The sequence below is a fragment of the Cavia porcellus genome, unplaced genomic scaffold (genome assembly GCF_034190915.1).
Source record: "Cavia porcellus strain 051 isolate PalLab524CR breed Dunkin Hartley unplaced genomic scaffold, mCavPor4.1 scaffold_4, whole genome shotgun sequence".
Lineage (NCBI taxonomy): Eukaryota > Metazoa > Chordata > Mammalia > Rodentia > Caviidae > Cavia > Cavia porcellus.
This window is the reverse complement of record NW_026947487.1, coordinates 64,404,252-64,417,286: the sequence shown is the minus strand read 5'-3', so window position 1 is coordinate 64,417,286 and position 13,035 is coordinate 64,404,252. Positions and strand designations below refer to the sequence as shown.

Genomic DNA, 13,035 nt, shown 5'->3' with positions numbered 1-13,035 from the left:
TCTTCTAAATCTCCTAAAATAAAAAAGAAAGAGTCTGTAGGTGTACTCCCTAAAACCTTTATTCATCTCTATCAAAATGAAGTATGGAGACTCTCAAAGAACAACATGTAAATATCTTCATAGAAAAAGAGATCTCACTCCCACAGCAAAATCCCCTTCTCCTGAACACTGGTACCAGAGCAGCACTTTCAGAAAGCAACATTTTCAGGAGAAAATAACAGTACCAGAGAGCTGTTTCTAATCATAGTACTGAAAAACTATTTGTAATTACATATTTAATTTTTGCAAGGTTTTCCAGTGGAAATGCAAGAAGTTCTAATTTTCATCATGGAAGAATCATCTCTAGATGTGGTTAAAATGGACCCCTTATAGCAGGTGTTCTGGTTTTAAATCATGGTTCCAAAATTAAAGGCTAACGAACCTTAAACAAGTTACATAATTCACTATGCCTCTGTATTCTCATATGTAACAGGCGAGTGATAAGACAGGTTTGTTGTGAGAATTACTTGGTTCTCTATTTGTGATGCACTCAGGGTGGTAGCTCATAGGAAATTAGCCATATATATTAGTTTTTCCATAGAAACTTTCCTATTCAATAAAGGAAACATATCTCTCTAATACACATTCAATGGCCCAGTACTGCTTTACAAAGGAAGCACAAATAATAACAACACACTCTTCCTCCCTCTTTTTCCACATCTTCTTTAAATGCATGACTCATTAACATTTTCCACTTTTACCTATCCTGCTCCTGGAGTGGGAGTGACAAATAAAATTAATTGTCCTTCCTAAAACTGGAGGCAGCTTCTGAAGTCAGATGGTGCCCCGTCTTTGTTTTATCTTCCCTTTTCATGAAAGAACAATAGTTTCAAATGATAGTTTAAACATTCTTAGAGAAAGGCAGGCATACCAGCTACTTGCCAGATGTCTCTGATTAATTTGCCTGTGCTTACCAGACGATGAACATGAGCTGGTAATTTTGCTCTGCCAGTGCTAAAGTTTGCTAAGCAATGTCTCTATAAACAGGAAACTTAATTTCAGTAAAAGAGCTGACCTCTGACTGCAAGGCTGTATTGGTGCTCACGGCAGGTCTGAGACAGAAATGTTATCTGAGCTCTTCCCTTCATTCTTTTGCATCTGATATCTAGGCTTCAGCGTTGAGATGCACCACACTCATCAAAGATCCCATATGTTATGGCCCATATACACCGTAGTTTTGGCTGTCATGTGGATCAAATCCATTCTCTGTGTTCTCTTCTTACAGTCCTGGGTTGTGAGACTGCAGCTCTTCATAACCACAAATGCACTGGCAGGGTCGCTCAGCTCCGCAAGAAAGAACGGAAGCACCACCAACCTAACTCCCAATCAAGGGGTCACAACCTCCTCAGGCAGGTGCTGCCTAAACTGGTCTGCCTGGAGGCCTCTCATGCCTGTGGGTAGATTTGAGGACACTGGAGCAGGCCTGGTGAGAAGAAGTCATCTCAGCCAGGAGTCTTGGAGGCCAGTTTTCACTCTCCACCTTCCCTGCTGGCTCCATTCACGTTCCTGAACCCACTGTCAGGCCTCTCCAGGAAGGAGGGTAGCACAGAACAAAGTCTAAGGTTCTAGCTCCAATATCTTTTAATGCTCACCATATTAATTTCAGATCAGAGGTCAGAATGCTTGATAGACTACGGTGCTCCGACTCATCATGTGATTTATAATAAATACTTCAACAGAGCCAAGTGCCTGTAATAGAAATGGGCTATGTGCCCACATAGTTGTCTGCCTTTGAAGATCTAAAATGCTCCACTGGCACAAAGCCAAGTCACCACAAAGGGCTACACAGGTTCAGAGCAACCTCACTGCAATTCTACTCTATGTTCATCTGAATCTAACAGGCACATTCTCATTTTTTTGTTGTTACTTTATTCAAAATTTGATGCTGGTCTTCTTTTACTCATAAAGTATTCCCAAACTCCACTAAGTCATAATTCTCAGCTCATGCAATAGCAGTTAGACTGTATAATCCAGAAGAACAGTATGAAACACAATGACATGTGAGTATTTAATTTCTTAATTTATTAAAATTGAAAATCCAGTTGTGCAGTGACACTAGCTGCATTCTGAGTGCTAATGACACATCTGGCTACTGGCTACATATATTGGACAGCACAAATTATAGAATACTTTTGTCACTGCAGAAAGTTTCACTGGACAGCCCTGCATTAATTTAGAACCTGATCTTTAAAAGAGACCATGGAATTTTTCAAGCAAATTTCCAGAATTCCCCAGTGCCATTTATGTAAGTTTCTGCAGATAAAGCATGGAAGTTCGATTAATTGTGTTACTCCTTCAGATCCTAAAACTACACCTAGTGAGAACAGGACAATGATAAGAACTGGAGCTACCTTGGAGGAGAGGTGACTCACTGACTATTCACAATAACTCTGAGTACAGAGGACTCAGAAAATTAGACTGGAACATCAGGAGTTTTATTCTCTCATGAATTATTGAAACAGAGTCCTCAAATTTCATCTCTATTATCCCCTCAAATTGTTCTTTCCTCTGGTTCCCATCAGTGTTTCCATCTCCCTAGTTCTGCTGGTTACAGCAGTGCAGGACATGTCCCCTCAGTTTCTTGATCACCGTGATATAGACATTCAGAGACATTCTTTTTAACAAAAATATGGAAAAACCATTCAATAGCTTTGAATTAGGAGGACAAACTTTCCTTGATACATATAGGAACAAATTTTCTTTTAAATCCATCCAGGAAACTTTTAACAGTTGAGCAAGTAAATTATGAGATCCTCAGAATAAACAGAGGATCCATATTGACTAAGGAACCTTAACTTTATTAACATTCCACAAGCACTGTTAGAAAAATCGTCAAACCAATAGATAGTGGACACTGTCATTTTATCCGGGAAGGACCATTCTATCTTCTCTAACTTCTAGAAAATTGTTTCTTACCTACAGTTTTATCAGTTGCACAAAAAAAAATACAAAAATATCCAAAGGTTACTTCTGGTTTTTCTCCAAAACTAAAACTGTTTGGAAATGAAAGATGAATTGTTAATGTTGAGCACTTTTGAAACGCTGAAAATCTAAGTCTCCAAATTGATGAAGTTAAATTGTGTTTAACCAGTTGTTTCCCAGACCTAAGGAGAGATATATTTATATTTTTATAAGGGACATTGAGGCACAAACTAGTCGATGAGAAAAGAATGATTCCATGTTCTATTTCATTTGTAGAGAGCCATAAGGCTCTGTGAAAACCAAGGATAATTATCAAAACTTGAATGATCTAGTTTGTGTCTTTAAGACTAATCATTAAGAAATCAGTTAGTACTTTTCTTTGTCCCCGCCTCAGCATGCACTGTTTTATTCACTTGGCCTATCTGTAAGATGAGAGGCCTATCTTTAAGATGAGAATAATCACTGATTCTGGTTCAGGAGATATGAGATCTTTCCTGTATCCCCACGAACTACAGACAAAAAAAAATGAGTGTTGCTGGCTCAGAAAATGACTGTGCAGCACTACTGATTTTTTTGCCTGGTTAAAACAGAGCTCATAAAGAAATTCAAAGGAATATGAATATCTCAGAGTATTCAGCACCAGGAGAATAGCACCTTTTTCTCAAGGTGAGCCTAAGTCTTCGAGCACAGCAAATGAACATAATCTTGGTTTAAGAAGAGAAATCTGGTAGCATATGTAAGGAGAGAGTCAACGAAAATGAATTGCCTGTACATGAAAGCACAGTGCTATTTGAAAACAATTTTGAGAGGCAAATATTTATACTTATATATATATAATATGTATGTATATATATATATATATAGTAATAAAATGTATAATATATAATCCTATTATATGTTCTGATATACCAAAAAAGAACACTGGGATGATACTGAATTTTTAAAAACCAAATATAAATGTGTGAATTCATGCTATTACAAATAAATACATATTATTTTTTAAAAGAAATAGATAAGACCTTTTTAACCAATTGAAAATAAAATGTTTGACTAAATAAAACACTTCACTTCTGAAGTGTAATATTAATCAGATTTCTTTCATCCACAGAATAGTATGATTAATATTTCAGTATGACTAGTTTCCTTAACAAGTACTTACTGATCATTCACCGTGTGCCAACTACTGTCAAAAACCAAAGAGTTAAACCTCTCTTTGTAGTTGTGTTGTCAAAATTAATCATTTTTAGTTGTGTAAATTGGATGTTTTATCTCAAGTTATAATATACTTGTGTCTCAAATTATAATATACTTGTGAATAAATTAAAATTTGATTTAACTTCATAGGTCCCGTATTTTGCCACAAAGATCCAAGATCAATCAAGACATTATCAGACAAAACATCTCATTTCAATTAATAAGTACTTACTAAAAAATAATGTGAAAAGGGGCCCTAACTATATTTATAATCTGTCTTTATATGGGGAAAAACAAACCCTAGTCACAAAAGAAATGTACACATATACAGACACTCGCATATTGTATGTTCTTTTAAAATTCCAATATTTGCTCCAAGCATAAAGAAATGATAGGAAGATGGAAATGCTATTCACACTGATTTCAGCAGTATAGGCTGTGTATATTGTGTTGGACATCACACTGCCTGTAAATATGCATAATTATTACCTGTAAATTTTAAAACATTTTTAAGAGAAATAAGTCTATTCCTTAAAATCAATTCTAGCTTTTAGTTGTTCCTCTGCCCGAAATGCCCTTTTCTCCTTTGTGCCTTTCAGATCTCAACTAAAGATCACCTCCTCAGCCAGACTTTCATGACGTCCTGGTCTTACTACCTCCTTCTTAACCGCTCCCCAGACATTTTCCATTGTATCACTTACCCCAGTTAATAATTACAAATTTTTATTTGTTTCTGCAATCACTGTCTATGTCTAGAATGAGAAAGCCCCTGTGTGTATTTATTTTAAGTATCTATCACAGTAGCCAGAAGAATCCTGTTCAATAGAAACCATGAAGAGAATGAATGAAGTCAATTTCCTCTGAGCCTCCAGCAGATTTCTTGCTGGTGATGAATGCAGATTAACTGCTACGATGGGTTTTCACTTTATGCAGTTATATTTCATTGAAGTTTGGGTACACTTTTATGTTTATTCTACTAGAAAGAAAAAGTGTACCCACCCTAAAACTAATTCAATCACTCTTCTAGGAGTTCCAGATCATGGAAATGACTATCAGTAAACTTAGTCCCTTGGTTGTATCTAGCTCTCTACCTATAAATACGATTGCCATGTATCTCAAAATCCAGAGAAAGTGCAATTCCTGCTTTAAAGAAAATGTCTGCTTAATGTGAAATACTTTTGCAAAACAAATGTCTTTGGGAGACTTCTCTGTGTCCAAATCTGGAAGTTTATATTGGCATTCAGGATCTTCCTAAGAACATACCATTCTAGTTTTTCAAATAAGGCCATTTGAGTTGGGAACGTTGGAGAACTGCTTACCTGGAGTCCTTTCTGACTCTGGCTTTCTCAAAAGAAAACTCAGGGGGCTTGTTGAGGTCATAGGTTCGGGTTGTTGGCTCAGCAGACACCCCTGCCTTTGCTCCCCTCCTATTATGGAGAGGGACCAATCCTGAAGTCTTCCGAGGCACCTTCTCCGGAGAAAGCTGGAGTGAGCTTTCTCCCTGCATATGCACCACATCCTGCAGCTTGTTTAGCTGGATGCACTTGCTCTGGAGCTCCTCTGTGAGCTCAGCAATGGCCACAGTCTGCTTTGATAGCTGTTCCCGCAGCTCCTTCAGATGGTACTCTCGCTCCTGGATCTCAGCATCCTTCCTCCTCAGTTCTCTCTCCAGCTCTGTCACCCTGTTTCGCAGGGCATCAGCGCTGAGGTTCCCGATGTGGCCATCTGGATGCTTGGAATGTTTAGGTTTCACTGAACCATTTCCCATGTTGCCCTGGGACCTGAGAAATGGCAGAGAATTGAGATTAACAAAGGTATTTCATTTTCCTACAGCCCCCATGTTCCCTCTTGTTCTAATCTGCTTCATAGATAGAAGCAAAGCCATCATCATCATTTGATGAACAAACAATTCCCTCAAGCTATCAGAAGGAAATCCACTGTTCTGATTTCCTTTATCCTTCCAAGAGAAGAAATTCGCATTTGGGTTCTTGCTTTCCCTTTCCTTTGTACAAGTTTGGCACCTAAATGCTTTGCCTGGGTTACCTGCTGTTGCCTTTGGTCATTCTCTCTGGACAGCTGTCAAAAGCATCACAACAAGACTTTGATTTGGATGTCAGCATGGCAAAAGATAAGACACAAAGGAGCAGGTACAGCAACAGAAGCTTGGAAATGTCACAACTCTCACAGCCCCTTGTGCAACTACAACAGTAAGAAAGCTTCTCCGGATTTAGCAAATAACACATCTGCATTCTGAGCAAGGCCGTGGCAGACTTGGTGTTGCTTTGTTAGCACTTCTCTCCTGTTGTAGGTGCTAGTAATGATGTATTCCTGATACTGGTTATTGTTTAAAAAGAAAAGAAAAAAAACTTTCTAAATTGTGGTCTCTAGAAGGAAACAGGGGCATGGAGATTTTTCTACATTCTTTACTTTAGAGCCTAAAGTCAAGATTGTCCAAAGTATGCTGACCTATGACGTGAAGCTTTATTCTCTCCCTACTGAAAAATCCTTAATGAGGTCCCAAAGTAACCACTGATGCTGCAATTCTCAGACATGACAGAAAGATCAGGAACCATGGGAGGTGATTTTAGTTCATTCAGAATTTTTTTTTCTAGCTCAACAGCTATTTATTTTAACATTTACTAAAATATATAAACAATAAGCACAATGAATTGATATTACTACTTAACTAGGAGTTAAAATAGGTATTTTAGGTTTGCTAATTCAAATCAATATAAATATCTATAAATAAATATAGGTAATAAGCACATATGAGTAAGATTATGAAAAGCAAACTCAAATTGGTAAAGTTTGGAAAACACTGATATGATTGATTCCCATAGAGCTGATAGTTTCTTAGGCTACCTATTTAAACTTAATATTTTTGCAAATGCAGTTTTTGGTAAACATAACCCAAGAAGAATTACAGAAAACTAAGCCTGAATCACTTCTAATTATCTACAAGCAGAAAGGATGAAACTACAGTTTTATAACCCTCATACTCTTGCCATTCCTCCCTTCTAAATTTCAAACTCAGATAGAAATAAAGTACTTACACTTAGCAATCAGAAAGATATAGATATAAAGATGTAACACAACTTCTAAGTTTCAAATAAACACAATCAAATAATCCATGCAAGTTGCTTAAGATGAATAGTACAAACAGAAAATAAATATACTCATAAAACTAATTGTGCAGAAATGTGATACATTCCTCATAGAATTAAAAATAATCATTCATAAACATCAGCTTACAGAGAATTACTTTAATATATTGCAGAGATGTAGCAAATACAACCTTTAAGTTTCTGTTCACTTGACAGCACTTACTATTCCTATGTATTAAGCATGTATAAGAAGGTTTAGGAGACTAAAATTTGAAGAAGTAGCCCTGGACAAACTTTCATCTTGAATAAGTAATTCAAAGATGCTAAGTTGAGACCTGAGAATAAGCTTGAATGGGATTCTAAATTGCAAGCATAAGAAAGACACTCCCAAAGGTACTTTAAACTAACATGAACACAAATTTTTAATATGTATCAATGAGCTGTCTTCTAGACATCTTTTTTGTTTGATAGACAAGACTTGTTCAGGCCAAGGAGAAAGAAAAAATACTTTGTAAAGAACAAAATCAAATATAAACACATTTAAATTTAATATTAAACTAGCAGCTCATTCTTTGTTCATGGAACAGTTGTTTACTAAGATCTAATTAAGTGTCATATACTATATCAGAGGCATATCCTTTTAAGGATTCGCACTTGGAATTTGACAGAGAAAACAGTTTTAACATTCTAATTAAGAAAAGGCTTAGCACTATTCTTATTCCAAGAATGGCCTTTAAAAACTTCTATTGCAATCCAAAGGTTTTACAAACCTGAAGCTCAATTAGTCAAAGGGTATTAAATTCTTTCCAAACATCGACAATTCTCTGGTTTTAATGAAGTCAAATTAGAGGCTGTATACATCTTTTAAGCTATTTTCGACTTTCAAAGTAGGATGAAATCAAAGTAACATCTTCCAAGTCACTAATTTAAGATAAATAAATTACTAAGTGGCTTACTACTAGTCTGATTTCTTAGTTAACCTGTTTAAATTTTGCTGTCTCTGAAGTCCAGATTTAGAGTTTCTGGCTTCTTAAAACTTCATGAGTTCACTGTGTTACCTGTGTGAGTCCCAAAGATAACCTATTTTTAAAATATTGATTATAGCCACAAAGAGAAGTGAACTATTAAGGTGCTGCCTCATCAATCCAGCAGCTACAGGTTATTAAAACCATTCTTATATTCAAAACGCAATCCATGATGCAATAAGAAATGACTTTGAAGGGCCAGGGATATAATTCAGTGGCATAGCACCTGCCTGGCAAGAGCAAGTTCCTAAATTGGATCACCGTACAGAAAAAAAAAAAGAAAGAAAGAAAGAAAGAAAAACAGAAATGACTTTGGAGCTAAAGACTGAACTTAACATGAGCAACAGAGTCATTAACATGAGCAACAGGTCACTAAATGTTAGAAAGCCATCTGTCCTGCCCCAACTTTCCATGGATTATCTCTCTGATTAACTATTCTTGTCTATAAAATGGATAGACCTATATCTATGTTGTAAGGCTATTATGCAAATTGTGTTTATAAAGTACAATGTCTATAATGCCTCTATATAGCACACATCAAACAGTAGTTCTTTTCATATGGTAGGGCTGGAGACAGCCATTTAAAGTGTTGACCTCTTGGAAGCCCAGAAGAGATCATTTCTGGGTGGGACACTAAGTCTAGTAAACTAGATGCCTTCCAGACAAAAGGCCTTTTAAAAGGCAAATATTTCCTTGGGGGAGGGAATTTTTGCTCTATCTGAAGTACATCCTCCATTTAGAAAAGAAAATCATTCCATAAGAGCAGCCTAGGAAGCAAGCCATATCAAAAGATGGAGATAAGGAAAAATCATTTCAAATGACATAAAGCCAGTCCAGCATTGCAAGGATGTGATTCCCTCAGGTGCCCCATTTATTTTCAGATAATGCAGTGAAATTCTTAGACCAAAATGTAATTAGATAATTATGTATCTAGTAATTACTATTTCTGAAGATAAAACAATTCATTTTTTGGAAAGGTGATATTCTTCCACACTAAAGGATGAGAGAGAAGAATAAATAGTGCCACTTATTAAGAAGAAAAGACTATGCAATAATAAATGTTATTATTATATTAATTTGCTTGTCATTTAGGAAATCTGAGCCACCAAATGACAAACAGAAGAGACACATAAAAAAAGAGAAAGGTTCTGCAAACGCTCTTCCAAACCCTTTAACACCTGGCAATCAGTGTGGGAGAAGCTAGGCTTTATTCTGTCTTTTTTTCTAAAACAATATGAAGCCAAATTCTTGGCTCTGATCTAAAAAATCTCTTTCTTTCTCTACCCATCTGGAATCTGGTACAAATATACTCACAAGCATACCCACTAATTTATATGTATGTGTAGCTATAGATCTACCTGTAAATATGGGAGATAGTTTAATGGTGGCTAAGAGTCCCAGTCTGAGTCCGTTGCTTAGTGGATCTACGCCTTGCAGCAGATAATGATCAACCACAGAAGAGAGAGACAAACACATAGATGGACAGATAGATAAAATACTGTTGCACACCACTTCCAGTCTTTAGAAAGTTAAATGAGATCACTCAAAAGAATTTAACAGTGCCTAGCATAAAGTACGTGTAATATTAATTATTATTGTTGTTGTTAAAAATATTTTCCCAACAAAATAATTTATCTTAGTAGAAAAATTTATTCATCAAAAAAAGTACTAAATCAAGGGGCATGGTGATGCATACATGTAATCCCAGCACTTAGAAGGCTGAAGCAGGAGGACTACAGCAAGCGCAAGGTTACCCTGAACCACATAGTGAACCTTGTCTCCAAAAATAAAGAACTAAATCAATACAATATTATAGGAGTACAAAGTCAGAGAACTGACTGCACCCAACTTTGAGACTTCCTAATAAGTTATACTAATCAAGACAGTCTAGAAAATGGAAGTGACTATAAAGGGCCTAGTGAAAAAATAGAGAAGTACATGCATCAGTGAGACAGAAGAGAAAGCCAGAAATACAGCTAAATGATATTCTTAACTGGTCCTTAACCAAGAAGTAAATGCAAATAAATGGAAAAATAGTCTCTAACAAATTATACAGGAAAAAATAGACATTCAAATGAAAAAACATAGACAGAGGCTTTCCATCTTTCACAAAAACTAACTCAAAGTGGACCACAGGCCTAGCATATCACCCAAAATTATTAAACTCCTAGAAGACAATGTAAGAGAAAATTTAGGTGATTTGGGGTTTGCAGATTATGGGGAGTGGGGTAAAAGACTGAAAGTAGGACTTGTAAAAGGAGAAACTGGTGATCCAAACTTATTTGACTTTAAAAACATCTGTTCAAAGGAAGAAAATAAAAAAAGAAGCCACAGATTGGGGAAGTACTTGCAAAATCTATCTAATAAAGGAGGCAATCTTAATACTTGAAAAAAATTCTCTGAAAAATGGGCAAAAGAGCTGGAGAGACATCTCACCAAAGATTTACAGATGGCAAATAACCATATAAAAAGTTGCTCAATGTCAGCACCATTAGAAAATTTCAAATTAAAACAAGAAGGAAATGGCTCTGTATAGATTAAAACGGCAAAACACTGACACCAAGAAATGCTGGTAAGAATGTGGAGCAACAGGAACTCTCAGTCATTGCTAGTGGGATGTTCTATGATGTGGCTACTCTGAAAGGCAGGGTGTCAGTTTTTTTCCTAAGTGAATCATGCTTCTTGGTACTCACTCAACTTATAAGAAAGGCGTGTCTTCACTAAAACCTGCAAGTAAATGTTTATACAAGATTTATTTGTAATTGCATAAACTTGGAAGCAATGACGGCCTTCCATGGGTTAATGATAAACAAAACCATAGTACATCCATATAATGGAATCTTATTCAATAGTAAAAAGTAACAACAACCAGTGAAGAGATATAGAAGCACTATATTTCTAATATGAAATATTTTCAATTTGAAAAACCTGTAACTCTCACTATATGGCATTCTGGAAGACAGATTAAAGACAAAAAAGATCAGTGGTTGTCAGGAGTTTGGGAGAAAAAAAGAGGAATAAAAGAGTGGAACACCAGGACAACAGATGTTTAGGGCAGTGAAAATATACAGTATGATACTGTAATGGTAAATAAGTGTCACCATTCACATTGCAAGACCTATGAGAAGTACAATACAAGGAATAATCCCTAATGCAAACTAGGAGCTTTCATTAAAAATAGTAATTTAGCAACACTGATTCCTCAATTGTAACAAATGCATGATGCTGTTGTAAGACCATAAGAAAAGGGCTGGGGATTTAGCTCAGCGGCATAAGCTCCTGACTTGCAAGCAGGCGGTCGTGAGTTCGATCCCTGGTACCGATAAAAAAAAACCGAAAAAGAAAAAAAAAAAAAAAAAAAAGACCATAAGAAAAGGGGAAACTGTGCTGGGGGTATATATAGGAAGTTTTATTTTTTAACCAGTTTTCCTGTAAAACTAAAAGTGCTCTAAGATAGAAAGTCCATTAACTTGTTTAAAAGACATATACTAAAAAAAATGAATGTAAGAAAAATGATAACATATTCAGGGAACAGATTAGAAGGCATGAAGGGTGGAAGAAAAGGGATGAGTAATAAAGCTAAAAAAGTAAGATATTGGGTAAGATTCTGGAAAATTTTATATGCCACGTTGTGGTTTCTGGATTTTAATGTAAGCCAAGTTTTTTTTTAAGTTACATGGTGATATTTCTCCTTTAGTAAAATAATTGCTTGGAAATAAATATGGAATCAAGTGAAAGGAGTTTAAAGGAAGTATGGAAAACTAAAAAGCTTTTGTGCTTATCCAAGAAGTTGTAAGTACTAGACCAAGGCCATCCCAGAGTCAACACCCAAATTCTTCTACATGTAATTCTAAGTGTATGCAAAATTGAGGCATATCACTTTATTGCTACCATTAGCTTGTCTCACCATAGCACACTGAGAAAATAATTAACCATCATTGGATATATAAATTTCTACTTCTCCCTGAAGCAAAACACACAAAAATGTCCTTGTGAAAAACTACTAATTTCCACAACAGTGCCACAATTAAAAGTGTCTGCCTACATGACCTTGTGACTATTGACCCGGGGCTCAGTTTTGAAACCACTTCTTGTTTTCTCTGTTCACAGCATCTTCATTTGGAGAATAATTTCCTCTTGGCACGCAATCTTAGGAGTTTACTGAACCAAAGTTTCAACTATCCTCGAGTCTAGCTTTGAAGTCCCCTCTCTCCCAGAAGAATGTTCACAGTGAATTATAGGAATGCTCCATATCCTATATTTGGATTGCCAAATGTGGCAGATTTCATTCAGCTATTTTCAGGTACTATGTTTACAGATAAACAGGGAACATACAGAAAGGTAGGTTGGTAGGTAAAGGTCAGGAGATTTATCGGTTTGGAATTTCAATGATAACCCAAGAAACAGAATAAAGATTTGTGACTTGATTTTGTAGAAACTGGGTAAAAGATCGTATCATTAACCAATAGGAGGAACAATCTGGAGGATGGACATGATTTTGAGGAACCTGTAAAATTTAAGTTAGAGAGGTTTAGTAAGCAGTAAGAAATGAGCCACTAGATAATGAAAACAAAGGGAGATCTAGATGTAAGGAGCAGAAAAGAACACATAACTGGAAGTTGAAGAGTTGAAGCTGAAAAAGTACTCCAGAGATTGATTGTGAAGATACGAGGAAGGGTTTGGGATTATATGAGACTGGAAAGAAGAAGGAAGAAGTGGTAGAAGCTATGGCTTTGCTTAAAGTTAGAAAA

At 36.0% G+C, this 13,035-nt stretch overlaps 2 protein-coding genes across 5 annotated transcripts in view; one reads left to right on the top strand and one right to left on the bottom strand.

Moving 5' to 3' along the window:
• The window catches only part of Prkg2 (protein kinase cGMP-dependent 2), a 118,901-nt gene that overhangs the window by 103,758 nt on the left and 2,108 nt on the right, over window positions 1-13,035 (bottom strand). For 2 of the 4 annotated variants that reach the window (XM_003477674.4, XM_063247202.1), the window contains exon 2: window positions 5,475-5,936. In XM_003477674.4, the coding sequence (XP_003477722.2) occupies window positions 5,475-5,923 (449 nt within the window). In that variant the 5' untranslated portion in view covers window positions 5,924-5,936. Of the gene's footprint in view, window positions 1-1,054; window positions 1,606-1,631; window positions 1,704-5,474; window positions 5,937-13,035 lie in introns of those variants that run through there. The other 2 variants (XM_063247203.1, XM_063247204.1) reach the window with 2 other exon arrangements.
• Window positions 12,593-13,035, top strand: part of LOC134475546 (uncharacterized) — a 60,511-nt gene continuing 60,068 nt past the window's right edge. The window contains exon 1 of the mRNA XM_063246670.1: window positions 12,593-12,625. Coding sequence (XP_063102740.1) covers window positions 12,593-12,625 — 33 coding nt within the window. The remainder of the gene's footprint in view (window positions 12,626-13,035) is intronic.